Here is a 17,354-nt window from a genome sequence, read left to right as displayed (position 1 = left end):
GGATCACTTAAAGGAATGCATTAAAAGAAGATCCTGGAAGCCATTTAGTAAGTATAACAAAGTCACAAAATACAGGGTGTCCTCCAAAAATGTATGCACACTTTAACAGCTGATAGCTCAATTTTAAACATGAAATGTATTTTAATAAACAAATTATAATTATTCAAAGCGTGTATATACATTTTTTTTCTGGGACACAGCCAGACATAGTCAGTGACATAGCATTTAACCAATCCTAAAATTAGCAACTGTTGTTCAGATAAATCTTACTACAATCTGATTGCAGTTAACTCTACCTGAGAGTAAAATAAAACCACGAATATTGCTGCATGTGAAAAACAAAACAAAACAAAACAAAACAAAGGGAGAGAGAATCTAACACAGCCAGATCACTCAGACATGGAGTGATATCATTGGTGGGCCACTGGGGAAGAAGTAAGTCTGCAGAGAAACCAGGTAATAGTGTTTTGAACATTTCCCCTTAAATTAGTCCAGTTAGGAATTTTTATGTTCTGACCATCCTGTGGTTACTTTTGGTTATTGAGCTTGTCAGGTTTAGTATATGGCCTCTTTTTTGTTCATACAGGGAAGGGAAGAGCTGCTGGATATTTTCTATCTCCTAGCCTGATTGTTGCTATTGCATGGGCTGAACAATTTCATCCTCACTTTTCAGAATTTAGGGCAGCCAACTTGCTCCCTCAATAAAAAGGGGTGCTTTAATGCTGGTCATTGTTCCTTTTTTTTTTTTTTTACAAGGTACTTAGTTTGTAATTATACATTTATGAGCATGATTATTTGATTATTGTGCCCAAAGCATTGGAACTGGCCATGTAATGGATGAAATAGAGCATTGGTTCCCTCCAAGCCCTCAGTGAACCAGAAGTTGGTTCGCTGTGCAAAAGATGGTCACAGTGTCCTTGAGGTGGAACAGGAATGGGACGTGCAGGGGAAGGACCCCTCCACTTGACCCTAGTCCTGGCTTTCATTAGGGAGATGGAGGCCAGAGTATCTGAAAGTGTGCTGCTTCCTTCACTTAATTCTGCACGGAATCAGCATCTGCCAAAGTGATGAAGCGAAGAAAAGTCTCAAAGCTAGGGGGCGGGAGGAAATCTTAGCGGGAGCCCTTCCCTAAGCTCCCTTCCGCGGCTCCGAATAGAGTCCTCTCAGCCGCCAGATGGCGCAGCGCACAGAGCCTTAGACTCTATGGTCGCTCCCATGAGGAAGCGCGACCAGGAACCGCCTATATACTTCCGTTTCCGGCCTATCAGCTTCCTTTCCCTGCTGATAGCTCTCGCAGACATGGTAGGACTCTGGGGTCGGGACAGAGAAACATCCAGTTTAATCTTCTCTCCCCCAGCAAAGGTTCCATCCCTGGGTAGGTCCAGGCCTCTGTGTGGACTCGTACCAAAGAAACCCAGTGTTGCCGGGATCGATTCCGAAGGGAACTGGCTTTGGGGCCTGGAATTGAAATGACGGCATCAAAGAAGTAGACTTAGTGGGAGGTGGCATGAATACGGTCTCTTTCCACTTTGGGGCTCATGGGAGGCAGCAGCTGTACGTGAAGTACATGGGACTGGACCACCTTCTAGTGAGTGGTGTGTTAGCCAGGAATTTGAGAGTCGAGTCCTCGTGGGCTGCCTTAGTGTGAACTGGGTCGCCGTTGTGCCATTGGCATCTGGTAACACTGCACGTTCTGGACGATTTATTTACTAGGTGAACGTTCCTAAAACCCGCCGAACCTTCTGTAAGAAGTGTGGCAAGCATCAACCCCACAAAGTAACACAGTACAAGAAGGGCAAGGATTCTCTGTATGCACAGGGTAAGATGGTCTTTTGCATGCGATTTGGTTTGAATGTGGCATTTGTGTAGACCCACCCTCTCCCCACCGCTTGGGCAGTGATATTTCTTTTTGAAAACCCAAGATAAAGCCGTAAGACTTTTTCATGTGACTGGTGTGATTTATTAACTTTGGCATACTGTAACAACTTCTCTCAGGAAAGCGGCGTTATGACAGGAAGCAAAGTGGCTATGGTGGGCAGACTAAGCCGATTTTCCGTAAAAAGGTGAGTAGTAATTACTATTGGACATATTTCTCACTGACTCTAGTAAAGACCTTGCATTTGTTGTTAGCCCACACACCTCTACAGTATAGGTATGTGTTTTCATAGTTTCAGCGAAGTTATCTCAGTCACCTGCTGTGACATACTTAGTAGACAGTGGAGCTGGGAGTGCAACAACTTAAGGTTTGTCTACAATACTGTGCCATTGCAATATATATATTATTTTCTGATTCGAGAGCAAGATAGGGAAACATCTATTTTTTCCACTTTAGCATCCATTGGTTGATTTTTTAAAAAATATATTTTGCTTTAGCTGGTTTGGTACAGTGGATAGAACGTTAGCATGTGGACAGAAGGCTTCTGGGTTCGATTCCAGGCTCCTTCCCAGCCCAAGTCCTGGTCGAGCGAATACATATGTGTTTCTCTCACATCAATGTTTTTCTGTCTTTCCCTCTCCCATTCTCTAAAAAAAACCCAAACCCAATGGAAAAATATCTTTGGGTGAGGATTAAGAAACAAAACTATATTTTTATTAATTTCAGAGAGGAAGGGAGAAGGAGAGAGCGATAGAAACATCAATGTAAGAGAATCATTGATTGGCTGTGTCCTGCGTGCCCCCTACTGCAGATAAACCCACAACCCCGGGCATGTGCCCTTGACTAGAATCGAACCCAGGACTGATGGTCTATCCACTGAGCCAAACCAGCCAGGGCCAATGGTTGATTTTTGTATGGGCAGACATCAAATTAAGGAAAGTTTTCTGCCCTTCTAAGGACTGAAGTTTGAGTATACCAGTAAATCCTGTCTTTGCCCTGTTTTATCTGTCATCAGTCCTAGTGAAGCCTCAGTTCTTGCTGGCAGTAAGAATGTTCTTTTGCTTCTCGGTTCAGAAGCCTGCAATGCGTCTGCTATCTATCTCATGAAGTCATAAGCCTCCTTAAAGCGCCATTCAGACCTCCCACTGCATTCTCAGGCTGGATGTGTTTGTTTTTCCTCCAGGTGATTTGGCTATTCCTTAAAGTACACACAGTGCCTAGAAGAGCATTCCCACGAACAATGTTTGCTTTAGCACTTTGCTCTTCCATTTTCCCTGCTTCCAGAGTATTAAGGAATGACTTAGTGTTCATTTAGGTGCAGTAAATGATTTTTGATAGCAAAGTGATAAAAGGAATGATTACCTTTTCACATTTAGGTAACTTGATTAGAAGATAGGGAGGTTCTAGCTAGGTTTTGGATTTGAGAACTGCAAAACTAGCAGCAGAATTCTGACTACAGGAGCAGGCTTAAAAAGTTGAGTGTTTAGGTGGAGTGTACCTTGAGTTAAATAACAGTTGAATGCACAAATTTCTTACATAACAGTTCTTAACCCTATTTCAAGAATTGAAAAAGTATTTTTTATTTAATAGTGCATGAATTTGGATGACCCATTTTTGATTGTTCAGAATATTTAACTATGTAAAGCTGCTGAACAGCCACAAGTTCAAGGTGGCATGAGTGCCTCTTTGATAAGAAGTCCTCTAAGATGCCTGATGTGAATGGAGAACTTGATGGCAATTAGATAACCTTCCACCTTTGCTATTACATTTTCTCTTAAATATGTTGGTTTTCACATTTATGTTTTCTCTCTATAGCCCAAGGCAAATTAAGGTAGTTAACCCAATGCAGTCATATTTTTGAAGAAAGATTTTTTGCAGTGATTTATGAGTAGTATCACTTAATTTCTTTTCCAGGCTAAAACTACAAAGAAGATTGTGCTGAGGCTTGAATGCGTTGAGCCTAACTGCAGATCTAAGAGAATGCTGGCTATTAAGAGATGCAAGCATTTTGAATTGGGAGGAGATAAGAAGAGAAAGGTAATACAATTTCGGGTGGGAGGTGCAATCTTTTTTATATACCTTCATTATATTTGGAGAGGTGAGTATTTCTGCCCACTCTGCGGCATCAAGATCAGGGGCACTCCTTTCAAAATACTTGATCCATAGCTGAAGGTATAAGGTTTTTGGTGTTTGGCAGAAAGGGAGAATGAAATTTGCATGAATTTTAAAAAATATTCTTTAAATTGATTTCAAAGAGGAAGGGAGAGAGAAATATCAATGATGAGAATCTTGATTGGCTGCCTCCTGCAAGGGGGCTGACCCTGCAACCCAGGCATGTACCCTGACTGGAATTGAACCACTGAGCCACACCAGAGCAGGGAGGGGGAGAATGAGAATTATCAGGAGGAGACACTTGATGGAACAGAGGTTCTTTGCAAGAGAAAAACTCACTTTTTCCCCCCCTTTTCTATTGCAGGGTCAAGTGATCCAGTTCTAATCTTCATATTTTGTTTGATTATATGACAATAAAATCATGGTATGTTCAATTCATGTGGTTGCAATTGTTCTATTTGGGAAGGGAGTAAACTAGTCTTCCATAAGGGGAAATTCAAGCTTAATGGTTTTGGGTACTTAGCTCATTTTGGATAGAATTTGGTTGAACTCAAATCAGATGTTGTGATGGCACTTTATTCACTTGGGGCTTCATGGGATCCCTTTTGCTGTTATGAAGTAAGAATTATTGGTATCCATAGTGAATGTTAAGCTTGCCAAGAGTAAAATAATTTGTCTCATACCTTTGAGTTCAATCATTTTTTTTAATCCTTGGATGTTTTTATTGATTTTTTTTTCAGAGGAAAAACACTGGTTGCTTCCTGTACAGAATTTGGGCCCTGTTCTCTAGGCATTACATGTCTTCAGACTACTAGTACCACCCAAATGTTTTAATACACCCCCCCCCTCAAACTTTTTAAAAAGATACATTTTTGTTGACTTCAGAGGGAAAGGGAGAGATAGAAACATCAGTGATGAATCATTGGTCAGTGCCTCCTGCATGCCCCCACAGGATTAAGCCTGCAAACCAGGCTATGGCCTAACCAGGAATCAAACCTTGACCTCCTGGTTCATAGGTCAAGGTTCAATCATTGAGCCATGCCGGCTGCCCCTCCAACCCCTGATCTCAAATTTATACAAATTCTTTTCTTAATTCAAAGGACAATATTTCGTGAATTAAAATCCTAAATGGAACCTAGCGGTGATAATCCATTTTAAAAATGGCTGTTTTAAATTCAAATCCCTTTCATCTTTGTGTACTATTATATTACGGAGATTCAGCTCTTAGTAATAAAGGATATCCAGAGACAAGCATTGCTTAAACCTCAGAGGGGAGGTAGGGAAGGGTAGGGTTAAGGGAGAGATCATCCAAAGGACTTGTGTGCATGCACATAAGCCTAACCAATGGACACAGACACCAGGGGGTAAGGGCATGGGGAGGGTGTGGGGGGGCAATGGGAGGATAAGAACACATGTAATACCTTAAGAATAAAGGATATAACTGAGTTTTGTGCGGTAAAACTGGATGACTAAGTAAATATGCTACCTACTTTGGTAACTGGAAGGACATCTCAGATGGAGCAATTTGCTTCCAAATTTATATTTTTTGAGATATTTTTATTGATTTCAGGGAGGAAGGAGAGGGGGATAGAAACATCAATGATGAATCACTGATAATCTGCCTCCTACTCAAACCCTACTGGGCATTGAGCCTGCAACCCAGGCATGTGCCCCCTTGACCAGAATCAAACCAGGGACCCTTCAGTCCCCAGGCCAACACTCAATCCACTGAGCCAAACCGGCTAGGGCTGCTTCCAAATTTATGTATCTGGATGACTAAGTCATGGTTCACCAATTTCATTGCAGTTTTTATCAGCTGACAATGATTAGACTTCAATTTTTTTTTTTTAATCCTCACCTGAGGATATGCTAACTGATCCTAGAGAGAAACAGACGTGACAGAACATCAATTGTTCACATTCTGTATGTGCCTGACCGGTAATTGAACCAGCAACCTCGGGATGTGGGACCATGCTCCAACTGAGCAATTGGCCAGGACAGTCTTCTAACTTTAATCACCGGGTGGGCAAAGGAATTGTTAAAACATACTTTAGGTCTTTTGCACCGTTGGTTTCTGTAGTGATATTTTTTTACCTGGGCATGTGCCTTGACCAGGAATCCAACGGGCAACCTTTTGGTGCATGGGAGGATGCCCAGCCAACTAAGCCACACTGGCCAGGGCTGTAGTGAAGTTTTATTCAGGGAAATAAAGGAATAGTTGAAGTGAGAATGGGAGAAAAGGACAAATGTGGTTGTCATTGGCAACAAAATATGATTTTTTAAGGAAACTTTTTTGCCCTGGCAAGGTAGCTCAGTTGGCTAGAGCAGCAGTTCTCAACCTGTGGGTCGTGACCACTTTGGGGGTCTAACGACCCTTTCACAGGGGTCACCTAAGACCATCGGAAAACATAATTACATACAGTTTTTGTGATTAATCACTATGCTTTATGTTCAATTTGTAACAATGAAATTGGGGGTCACCACAACCTGAGGAACTGTATTAAAGGGTCGTGGCATTAGGAAGGTTGAGAACCACGGCTAGAGCATCATCCAGGTAAGCCAAGGTTGTGGGTTTGATCCCCATCAGGGCACATGACCAGAATCAACCAATGAATGCGTGATTGAGTGGAACAACAACTTGTTTCTCTTTCTATCCCGCTAAGAAAAATCAATACAAGAGTTTTTAAGGAAGCTTTTAAAATGTAGTCTGGCTTATTTTTAGCTGAAGTAAAACAGTGCCTGTGGGATTTATTCGAGTTTTTACAAATGAAGTCCATTCATAAAACCCAAGTTTTGTCTTCACAGGAAGGAGTTCTGTGATATGACAAGCAGGATTACAGGCCACTCCTTGACCCAGGGAAGCAAGACTGATGGTGTAAGAACGAGGTCCACCAATCTCCTGCAGGTTTACCACAGCCACCGCCCAGGCTAACTTCGAGAGAGGGCGTTCCCATACCTCAATGTTGTCTTCCTGAAAAGCAAGCCAAGAAAATAGGTGTGATAGCTTGGTAACTAGCAGTAAGCTGCCTTGTAGCATTCAGTCTTATTGTCAGAACTACCAAACACTTCTGGAAAATATTAAAGTTATCTTGTAGCATGTTTGGGAACTAAAGTAATGATTGTAGCAAAAAAGCTTCATTACTGATCATACTGAGATTAAAAAATGTATTCTCAAAAGATCAGTGCATATCTTAATATATAATAGATTTAGGCCCAAGATAAACTTGGCATTTGAATATAAAGCCATCTTAAATACATAACCCAAACAAACATTTGGATGAATTTTAGTTTTTTTAATCCTCACCCGAGGATATTTTTCCATTGATTTCCAGAGAGCGTGGAAGAGAGTGGGAAAGACAGAAAAATATCAATGTGAGAGAAACACATCGATTGGTTGCCTCCTGCACACACCTGGGGAGGTGCCTGAAATCGGGGTACATACCCTTGACCTGAAACGAACCCGGGACCCTTTGGTCCACAGGTCAACACTGGGCCAAACTGGGCAGGGCCATTTGGATGAATTTTAAACTAGAAGGCAGGAGAACATGTTCTTGGCCAATTCCTATTTTCTTCCAGAGAACATTTACTATACCTTTCTAAGTAGGTACCCCTGCTTGCCCAAGGGGTCCTGGTTGATGGCAATTACATCCTTATTCTGTAGGAGAGTTTTGGCTTGAAGGCTGATGTGTCTGAGGTCATTGGACATGAATAATGGAGCTGCCATGATAGCCCAAAGGGCCATCTGAGTTATCTGCTGATCCCAGCTGAGGCCAAAGTTGCCAATCACTAACTGGGACAAAGAGTGAAATTAGAATTCATATGAGAGAAGACAAACATTCTTAAAGTTATCCAGACACAGAAACCACTTTCCATGGCACCCTGCTTTGAGTACTCTCACATAAACGCTGCTCCAAGGAACTTTCCAATTTACCTTGAATGTCATACAGGAAACAGGCCCATTGCAAGGGTTTGAACACAGACGGCTCAGGTTCTTACCATATCTGGGTCATTCCAACCTCCAGGTCCTGCAGCACTAACAACTGTCCGCTGGTTAGAAGAGGTCCAGTCCAAAATACTCTTTACACTTTGCCAAGAATCATAAATGTCTCCAAAATTTCTCCAGTGATTGCAGTACTGTCGGATTTCTGTATAATTGGGCTATGAAAACAGAGATACTGTAACTCTTCTGCTTACTTTCTACTAATATTCTTGCGAGATGAAAATAGTCAAGTTTAAAGGAAGGACTTGTAGCCTTCTCTTTAGTTTATAGCTTGAAAGTCTCCATTGAGGAGAGCTAAATCCTTATTATAATGGAACTTCACTGTAAAATTTTGTTTCAGAATTAGGCCATATAACTTAAAATTTCTACTTAAAATGGCATAAACAATATTTATGCTGGAAATTTACCAATGGTAACTAAGTACTGGGATTATGGAGGATTATTTTTTTATACCTCACTACTTTGAAACTTCTAAAATGAACATGTACTGTATTACTTTTAAAATCACAAATAACAAATGACAATAAGTAAAATCAGCTGAAAAATTACATAGAACTCATCAAACCTAAGAATCTAAATCCTAGGCATATACTTTGTCAACAGAACAAATACAAGTTTGTAAATAGGCACATGGGATATCCAAGGTTTAAGATGTTGAGAGAAAGGTAAAGATTATTTTAGAGATTAGAAAGAAATAACAGCCCTAGCCGGGTCGGCTCAGTGGATACAGCATCGGCCTGAGGACTGAAGAGTCCCGGTTCCACTGTGGTTGTGGGCTTGATCCCTGGCCCTGGTCAGGGTGCATGCAGGAGGCAACCAATGGATGTGTCTCTCTCACATCAATGTTTCTCTGTTTCTCCCCTCCCTTCTACTCTCTAAAAATCAATGGAAAAATGTCATTGGGTGAAGATTATTAACAAAAAAAAAGAAATAACAGGGATTCATTCTATCATTATTCAACACTTACCATATGCTAGTGATAAAGTCAGACAATGTCCCTGCCCTCCTAGAGCTTATATTCTAGCGGGGAGACAGTAAGTCAGTTAACATATAATTCTATATAGTGCTAAGTAAGGTCTTTGATGAAAACTAAATAGGTTAATGTGATAAAGAATGACTGGATAGAGCACTATTTTTAAAATATATATATATATTTTTTATTGATTTCAGAGAGGGAGAGATGGAAAGATCAATGAGAGAGAATCACTGATGAGCTGCCCCCTGCATCCCCCACACTGGGGATTAAGCCCAAAACCCAGGCATATGCCCTGACTGGGAGTCGAATCACAACCTCCTGGTTCATAGGTTGATGGTCAACCACTGAGCCACACTGGCTGGGTTAGAGCACTATTTTTTATAAATATATTTTAAAAGTCCTTGCCTGAGGGTATGTTTTAATTTTAGAGAGAGGAAGGGATGGGGGGGTGGAGACGGGGTTGGGGGGGGGAGAAATTGGTTGCCTCCCGTGGTGCGGGGATCAAACACGCAACCTGTGTATGTGCCCTAACTAGGAATCAAACCTGCAACCTTTTAGTGTATGGGACGATGCTCCAACCAACCGAGCCACCTGACCAGGGCAGGATAGAACACTATTTTAGAGTAGTTAGAGAAGATCAGTCTAGTGTGTGGTATCTGGTCTGAGACCTCAATGTTAAGAAGGAGCTCAGAAATCTTGGGGAAGAAAACAATAAGCAATAGGTCCCAAGGCAGCAATAGGCCTGGAGTGTTTGGGGGACAGAAGGAACACCAATGCAATGAGGGCGAGTGATGGGGAATGGGGTTGGAGAGATAGTCCAGGGTCCGATCAGTGGGGTTTGATTGTATTCCAAGTGAAATGGGAAGCCCGTTAAGCATTTTAAACAGGGGAGTGATGTGATTCCACTTACACTTTAACAAGGACTCTCTGGTGCTGCTGGAAAAATGGTTGGGGGTAAGTAGAGATGGTAGGATGAGACTGTTAAGTAAGGTGGGACTTTGAAGGAGACCTTTGTTCTCAAGTCCTGAAAATCTATCACCAAGGGTCTATTGAATTCTGGAGTCACTAGCTCACCTTCTTAAAGGGCCACATATAAAGGGGCCACTCACAGGAGTACACAATGCTTCTGCCAGTCTTGTTCAGGGACAAGGACATGTGCTTATAACCTGAATGAGAAAACAATGGGTAAAATAAGGGGACAAAAGGGATTTTCAACGGGGTCTGCCCTGAAGGGCCACGTTTATATTTTTAAACCAGCAGCAGAGACAAGTAGCTGCTCTGTGTTGAAATTGTGTGTAATACCTCCCAGACTGCTGGGATTGTTCTGAGGATATAGTGTGGGATGGTGCATATATTGAGGAAAGGCCGGCATGAAGATGCCCCTTTCTCTGTGGCTGTTTGACATTCTAGATGCTTTCCCAAATTATGTTATGGAGAGTTAGAATTACTATTTGTAATTAACTCAGAGCCCTCTTCAATTAAAAGTGCACAGTATTAGCTGTGGTTAAGTAAGCATGGATTTTATATTGAATAAATGAATGAGTGCATGGACAAACTGAAAGAAGAGAAGAGGTAGGAGCTCTGGCATATTGAGAATAATTATTTCCAGTATTGTGACTGGGTACTTAAAATGGGAATATTAGTTCTGTGGATACCCAGTTACCTTGGCCTCAAAGTTCTTCTCTTTGCTCATGGCTAAATCTCTTGAATGAAACATACCATCTGCCAGCTGTTCCAGAGTGTCACAGTGACAACCATCAAATTTTAGCAGATCTACTCCCCAGTCGGCAAAGGTTTCGGCATCAATGTCATAGTGTCCCAAACTCCCAGGGTAGCCTGCACAGGTTTTTTTCCCAACATCTGCATAAATTCCTAGCTTCAGTCCTTTGCTATGGACCTGAAATGAGAGGAAAGAGTCACCACAATAGAAGTGCAATCATGAAGCACAGAGAACTACTCCATGCTGTGGGAAGAGACACATACACTTCACCAGGTACTGGGGGCATTTTTTCCATGAGTCCCCAAAATTATCTAGATGAGTTTACTGGGAGACAAAGAGCAACTTCTCTAATTCTGCTGAGTTCAAACTCACATGTAAGCTATAGCATAGAGCTGAAGAGAAAGTTATCAGCCACTCTAATCTTTCTCGGATGGGAACCTAAAAGTTACCTTTCCAGGGCAATGATGTCTGGACAGTCTCTCCTTGAGCAAACCTTGGTTAGGTTCCTCTAAGCTCTCTTCTCAAGTAGGCCTCAACTTTGTCATTCAGCGTCCACTTTTAGCAAGAATCCTGCTAAGTCTTCCTCTTTTTAAAAAATTTTTTTAAAAATACATATTTTATTGATTTTTTTACAGAGAGGAAGGAGAGGGATAGAGATCCAGAAACATCGGTAAGAGAGAAACATTGATCAGCTGCCTCCTGCACACCTCCTACTGGGGATGTGCCCGCAACCAAGGTACATGCCCTTGACCGGAATCGAACCTGGGACCCTTGAGTCTGCAGGCCGACGCTCTATCCACTGAGCCAAACCGGTTAGGGCCTTCCTCCTACTCTTGAAATATGATCTTGATATATGATCAAGTTCCTCATCTTCCACCCTTGATGTGTAAGTCCTTGGCCTGTCTTTAGCAAGAATCCTCCTCCCCTTAGTAATTTTCCATCCAATCATCCTCCCAATCTACTTGTTGGCTACAAATCCCCACTTGTCTTTGTTATATTCAGAATTGAGCTCAGCTCCTTCCCTTACTACAACAGTACTAAATAAAATGTCTTCATTTTCGTTAACTAATGTTTGGCTCTATTACCCTTAAAAATCTTGCCCTGACCGGTTTGGCTCAGTGGATGGAGCGTTGGCCTGTGGACTCAAGGGTCGCGGGTTTGATTCCGGTTGGGGGCATGTGCCTTGGTTGCGGGCACATGCCCAGTGGGGAGTGTGCAGGGGGCAGCTGATCGATGTTTCTCTCTCGTCTAGGTTTCTAGCTCTCTGTCCCTTTCCCTTCCTCTCTGTGGACAATCAATAAAATATATTAAAAAAAAAATCTTTAGCAAGTATTCCTCCTATCTTCTAAAATTCTAGTTTATAGTACAACTGCAATACTTCTCAAAGTTTATATGGAAATATATGCACACATATGTCAAGAACCAAGTTCCTTTTCCTTCCCAGAGAATTTGGCTGTTTCAGCAAAAGGAGAAATTACTCAAGAAGGGCCTCAAGAAGTGTTGCAAAATATATGTCTGCTGGTAGATGAAAATTCCACCTGATAAGCCTTACAATTCAATCTTCAGATAACTGCAGCTATTTTATTCTCTAAGTGTTTTTGAACAAGTTTCCATACAGAAGTATTTGGTCTCCTGAATGAAAAAGAAAATTATCTATAAACTCACATAATTAGATAGATGGCGGATCCCACTAGGAAAGCGTTTAGGGTCTGCCTGAAGTCTGCCTTTTGAGTCTCTTTGGGGAGCCATCCAACAGTCGTCAATGCAGAGATACTCATATCCTACTTCCTTCCAGCCATCTGAGTCCATGAGATCTGCCATCTGCATGAAGAGATTCTCACTGAAAGAGAAATTCCAAGAATCATTACAATTCATTAAGCAAACGCTTGGGTACTTCCTATTTGTTAAGTACCTTGGAGCTTTCAATTTTTTTCAACCCAGTAATAGTTGGGTAGTAATCACAACCAAAGCAAGTTAAGTTAAATGGACTGAGCCCTTTTTCTTCTCCTTGCCCCCACTCTTAATACTTGTACCCTAAGAACCCTGAACAATCAAAATAGGAATGTGCAATGCATGAAATTGAAAAGGTTATTAGAAACTAAAAAGTTATATTTGATATATAAATGTTAAAACCAACATACAGCAAGAACCACCATATTCACCACATATGATAGACAAAAACAAAATATCCCAAATGCAAAAAACATTCCAATTGAAAAATAGGGAACACAAATAGGTATAATCAACAGCTTCCTTAGCTATCAACAATAACCTAGTTGGAGAAAAAGATAGCATTGATAAGAGCAAAGCAGAAAACAACAGGAAAACCTAAAATACCTGGGAATAAATTTAAGATATAACTTTGCTCTTGGATAAGAAACAATATTAAGAAGAAGCTAATTCTCCCTATATGCATTTTCTTGGTTAATCCTCACCTGAGGGTATATTTTTTTTCCTACTGATTTTTAGAGAGAGTGGAAAGAAGGGAGGGAAGGGAAGAGAGAGAGAAAGAGCAAGAGAGAGACAGAGAGAAATATTGAATAGTTGCCTCCTGCATGCGTGCCCAGACTGGGGGTGGGGAGTACACCCGCAACCAAGGTACATGCCCTTGACCGGGAATTGAACCCGAGACCCTTCCATGCCCCAGCTGATGCTTATGAATTTCATAAAACCCTAAACAAATCCCAAAAAAACTTTTTAAGGTACTTGGTAACATGTTTTGAAAGGCTCACCTAAAAGATTAAACATATAATCATTCTGCAAAAAATAAATGAAGCTGGTGTAGTACCAGTAGCATTAGAATACACAGATCAATGGAATTAAAGAGAATGTTCAGAAAGAGATCCTTCCAGCCATTGGGTACCATGGAATTTAGTTGATATTAAATATGGTATTCTTTATAGGAGAATAAAGACCAGACACATTAAAGATTTACATATTTTAAAAATTTATAAACATACTAGTAGAAAATATAGGTGACTATATTATTTTCAGGTAGGAAAGGACTTTCTCAGCATTATGCCAGAGTCAGAAATAATAAAGAAAAAAATTTATATTTGATATATAATGTTAAAACCAACATATAGCAAGAACCACCATATTCACAACATATAATAGACAAAACAAAATATCATCCCAAATGCAAACAAAAACAATTGAAAAATAAGGAACTAACACAAATAGGCACTCTATAATAGAAACGGTGCCAAGAGCCAATTTAACAAATAAGATGTTTAATCATATTACAAATCAAATAAATGAAAATAAAAACACCTACCTGATTGACAAAGTTTTAAAAGAATGGCAAAAATGCAGCGTTGGCCAGGATGTGGGGAAACAGGCATTCTCATACACTGTTGTTGGGAATGTGCATTTGTAAAACTTTTGGGGAGGACAGTTTGTACGTCACAAAATGAGCATATACTTGGACCCAGTAATTAGACTTCTAAGGAAATAATCAGATGATGTACAATGATGTATAGTTTTGTTCACAATAATGAAAAATTGAAGAGCCTGAATAGGTATCAACAGGAATTTGCTCAAATAAAATATGTAATATACACACAACTTGCATTTATGAAGTTCTTATTGTATGATAGGCTTACATTTAGGAAGAGTAATTCATTTGCCAAAGGTCATATGGCTAAGTAACAGAAAGCTAGAATTTGAAAGGAGGCAAGCAGAGTTCAGAGCCTTGCTTACAACTCAACATAAACATGATTTCATTTTTATTGAAAATAATGAAAAAAAAAAACACCGAAATCTGTGATCTGTGTTATTTACTAAAAACCTATTCCAAGGCCTTATATTACCATATTAACTATGATTACTTCTGGGTGGTGGAATGAGGGGACTCTTTATTTTCACTATACTCTTCTTTACTATCTACACTTTTTGCATTGATTATGCATTAGTTTTATAATCGGATACAAAAATAAAGACAACCACCACTTAGAAAAAAATTAAAAGAAATATGTGATGGGCACAATTGCTATACACTTTACCCCAGGGTCACAATGGACTTTGTCTGAAACTTAGAAGTCCATTAATTCTGTAATGTTTGACCAATATCCTAATTTTATCTGTAAAGCTGTAAAGACATTCATAGGAATAACTTATATGCACTGGGATGTATCATAACTGCTGATTTCAGAGGGGTTTCTGCACCACAGGTGTCTTTAGTATTCTGTTATTAACTATTAAGAACTATTCTGTTATTAACCAGTGTCATCCCAACAAACATTAAAAAAGAAACTGATATGACAGATGGGTACTAGACTTATCAGGGTGATCGCTTCGTAAGTTATATAAATGTCTAATCACTATATTGTACATCTGTAGCTAACATAATGTGTTAACTGTGATTAAAAATTTTAAATAAAACACCCCATTACTTCACAGATCCTTCTGAGTCAACTCTTTGAGGTCAGAGTTGTTATTCCCAATTTACAGACAAGGAATGTGCTGATCAGATAGGTTCAATACTTGTCTAATCCAGGCAACATTGTTGGGGAAGATCAGAGATAAGATGGTGGTGAGCCTCCCAGTGGGACCTGACAATTGTTGACCCCTCCCCTGACCTTGGAGCGTGAATTCTGCTTCCCTTCCATGCTCCCAGAAGCTGCCCCAAGGATATAGCCTTAAGAGAAATTTGTTGCTACTATCAGGATGATATCCAGGCATACACCCCCGCCCCCCCCACACCACCCCTGGCTTTATTGCGTGTCACAGATGTTGCGTTTTTACAAATTAAAGGCAAAGACCCTCTACCAACAAAAAACATGACTTCCTTTATTGTGATACCTGGAACCGAACCTGAAATATCTCTGAGGTATGCCTGTACCTGACTGAACCCAGCTAAGGCCTCTGTACAAGCCTTTATTTGGCCGGCAGATATGGAAAACTATTCCTCTTGCAGCTTCCCGAGAAAAGCTGCATAGGTAAGTTCCCTTGCTCATTAAAACGGCCACTTACTAATCTGGATAGGTCTGCCACACTTTCTTGGGTTTCTCCCAGCCCTGCGCTACTGGGGCGGTCTCAGATTACACCCAGGTTGCTCCAGGCCAGTTAGTGAGCCAACAAACCTCAACACTTGGGTTCCATATACAGGCAGACCTCGGAGATACTGCGAATCTGGTTCCAGACCACCACAATAAAGCAAGTCGTAATGTTTTGCTGGTTGAGGGTCTGGCGTTAAATTTGTAAAAAAACAAAAATAAAAAATCTGTGAAGCGCAATAAAGCAAGGTGCAACAATGCGAGGTATGCCTGTACAAAGTTCCTTCAGGTCGACCCTTCAGCCAGAGGCCACACTCAAGGGCGAGAGGGTGGGGAGATCGCAGAGACTCCACAGGCCCTCTAAACTCCCTCAAGTTACAGTCAAGGAACCCTGTGACCCAAAAGAAGAAGTCCTCTCTCCCACTCACCGCAGCTGTGCTTGCTGCTAGTACCAGCAGAAGCAGAGCAGCAGCTCACAAGAAGGGTTTGAACGGAACTGGATGGTAAATGGAGAAAGTCCCTAGCTCGGTAATCCGGCAGAGACTGAAAGGCCAGAGAAACTAGGGCAGCTGGCCGGGTTCCCACCCCAGGAGGGGTCATAATGAGTATATTTAGGGCTAATCTCCATTCGGGCCAATTCGCTGCAAATAAAAAAGCAGCAGCAGTAGGGAAGCTCTCCCTCAGGCTCAAATGTTGCCGCTGAGAACCTCTACCCCTCCAAACACACGGAAAGGCGAAGGGAAGGGTGTACCCAATATCTCTGATACCTGATACAGGAATCCGGCTCCTCTGTGCAGTCAGTGTTGCACATGAAGCGCTCCCAGTGCAGCCAGCCCATGGTGGGGGTCATGGCCAAGCCATTGTCCAGGGCCCAGGCCCCAGGAATCTCCCAGAGAATCAGGGCCATTAAGCAAAGTGCCAGCACGCAGCCCGGCGGCTGGAGGCGTCTGCCAGTCAGTCTCATCATCAGTATAACCATGCAGAACATTTCCGCGGTAAGCTGGGCTTTTAAGTTTAACCTTAGGGGCGGGACAATCACTGGAGAGTTACGTAATGACGTTGTTGTTTCTCAGGCAACTGGGACGGTTATCCCAGAGGCGGACCAATGATCAGTCACGTAAAACGCACCGCAACCAATCACGCTCTTTCTTCCTTAACATAGGCCCGCCCTATTTCCATATCAGAAGGAAGTGTGCTCTTTAGTGATCTAGAGTTTAAGCGGAGAGTTACTCACGTGACCGAGATCTCACATGACGTAGGCGCTCACGTGACCATTCGCTTACGTGAGCAGAAGTAGTTCGGTCGTCGTCTACCGTCTCGGGACCCGGGGGTGGTGATGATGAAGACCAAAGCGGGGGTCCGCAGGCCGGCTTCTCTTTTTTCGCTCCTCGCTTTCTCTTCCCCCGCCCCCCACTCCCCCATCTCAGTGCCGGGAAGCCGCCTTTGCTGCGCCTGGTGGGGAAATGGTGGACGTTCGTGACTGTGTGTGGTTTTTGTATATCTTTCTGTCTGGGCGGGTCTCAGGGGAACCCTTAAGAGAAACCTGACGGAGAAAAACGTTTGAAAACCACATCCGTAGATTAGAAAAAAAAAAAAAACATATTGAGATTAGTGGTCTGAGCGCTCGTCCATCCTTTCAGGCATTTAGTCTCCACTGCCTGATTGTAGGGAGA

The 17,354-nt window shown here is 41.7% G+C and overlaps 2 protein-coding genes across 3 annotated transcripts; one reads left to right on the top strand and one right to left on the bottom strand.

Moving 5' to 3' along the window:
* Positions 1-1,200: 1,200 nt before the first annotated feature.
* LOC102758264 (60S ribosomal protein L36a) lies at positions 1,201-6,972 on the top strand. Of its 2 annotated transcripts, XM_015564309.1 has the most exons (6): positions 1,201-1,302; positions 1,714-1,819; positions 1,996-2,063; positions 3,791-3,913; positions 4,353-4,412; positions 6,794-6,972. In XM_015564309.1, the coding sequence occupies exons 1-5, from the start codon at positions 1,204-1,206 to the stop codon at positions 4,371-4,373; spliced, it is 417 nt and encodes a 138-aa protein (XP_015419795.1). In that variant the 5' UTR covers positions 1,201-1,203; the 3' UTR covers positions 4,374-4,412; positions 6,794-6,972. The 2 variants fall into 2 exon arrangements, with proteins under 2 accessions (XP_015419795.1, XP_006764332.1); XM_006764269.2 differs by lacking the exon at positions 6,794-6,972 and having other exon boundaries at positions 4,353-4,426.
* On the bottom strand, positions 6,669-16,719 carry GLA (galactosidase alpha). The gene is made up of 7 exons (XM_006764268.2): positions 16,449-16,719; positions 12,350-12,524; positions 10,684-10,861; positions 10,039-10,130; positions 7,985-8,146; positions 7,581-7,778; positions 6,669-6,959 (listed from the first exon to the last, which is right to left on the bottom strand). The coding sequence occupies exons 1-7, from the start codon at positions 16,667-16,669 to the stop codon at positions 6,684-6,686; spliced, it is 1,302 nt and encodes a 433-aa protein (XP_006764331.1). The 5' UTR covers positions 16,670-16,719; the 3' UTR covers positions 6,669-6,683.
* Between the last annotated feature and the right edge of the window lie 635 nt (positions 16,720-17,354).

Source organism: Myotis davidii, unplaced genomic scaffold (genome assembly GCF_000327345.1).
Source record: "Myotis davidii unplaced genomic scaffold, ASM32734v1 scaffold1241, whole genome shotgun sequence".
NCBI lineage: Eukaryota > Metazoa > Chordata > Mammalia > Chiroptera > Vespertilionidae > Myotis > Myotis davidii.
Note: the sequence above shows the minus strand (reverse complement) of the source record. Positions and strands in the feature narration are given on the sequence as shown.

Excerpts from the sequence above, each read along its gene's own strand:
- GLA (XM_006764268.2), bottom strand. The coding sequence starts at position 16,669 with ATGTTCTGCATGGTTATACTGATGATGAGACTGACTGGCAGACGCCTC. Across the intron at positions 10,862-12,349 it reads TCCGCCATCTATCTAATTAT|GTCCATAGCAAAGGACTGAA; the intron begins GTGAGTTTATAG and ends CTCTCATTTCAG. Across the intron at positions 7,779-7,984 it reads GTTGGAATGACCCAGATATG|TTAGTGATTGGCAACTTTGG; the intron begins GTAAGAACCTGA and ends TCTTTGTCCCAG.
- LOC102758264 (XM_015564309.1), top strand. The coding sequence starts at position 1,204 with ATGGTCGCTCCCATGAGGAAGCGCGACCAGGAACCGCCTATATACTTC. Across the intron at positions 1,303-1,713 it reads TGATAGCTCTCGCAGACATG|GTGAACGTTCCTAAAACCCG; the intron begins GTAGGACTCTGG and ends TTTATTTACTAG. Across the intron at positions 1,820-1,995 it reads GGATTCTCTGTATGCACAGG|GAAAGCGGCGTTATGACAGG; the intron begins GTAAGATGGTCT and ends AACTTCTCTCAG.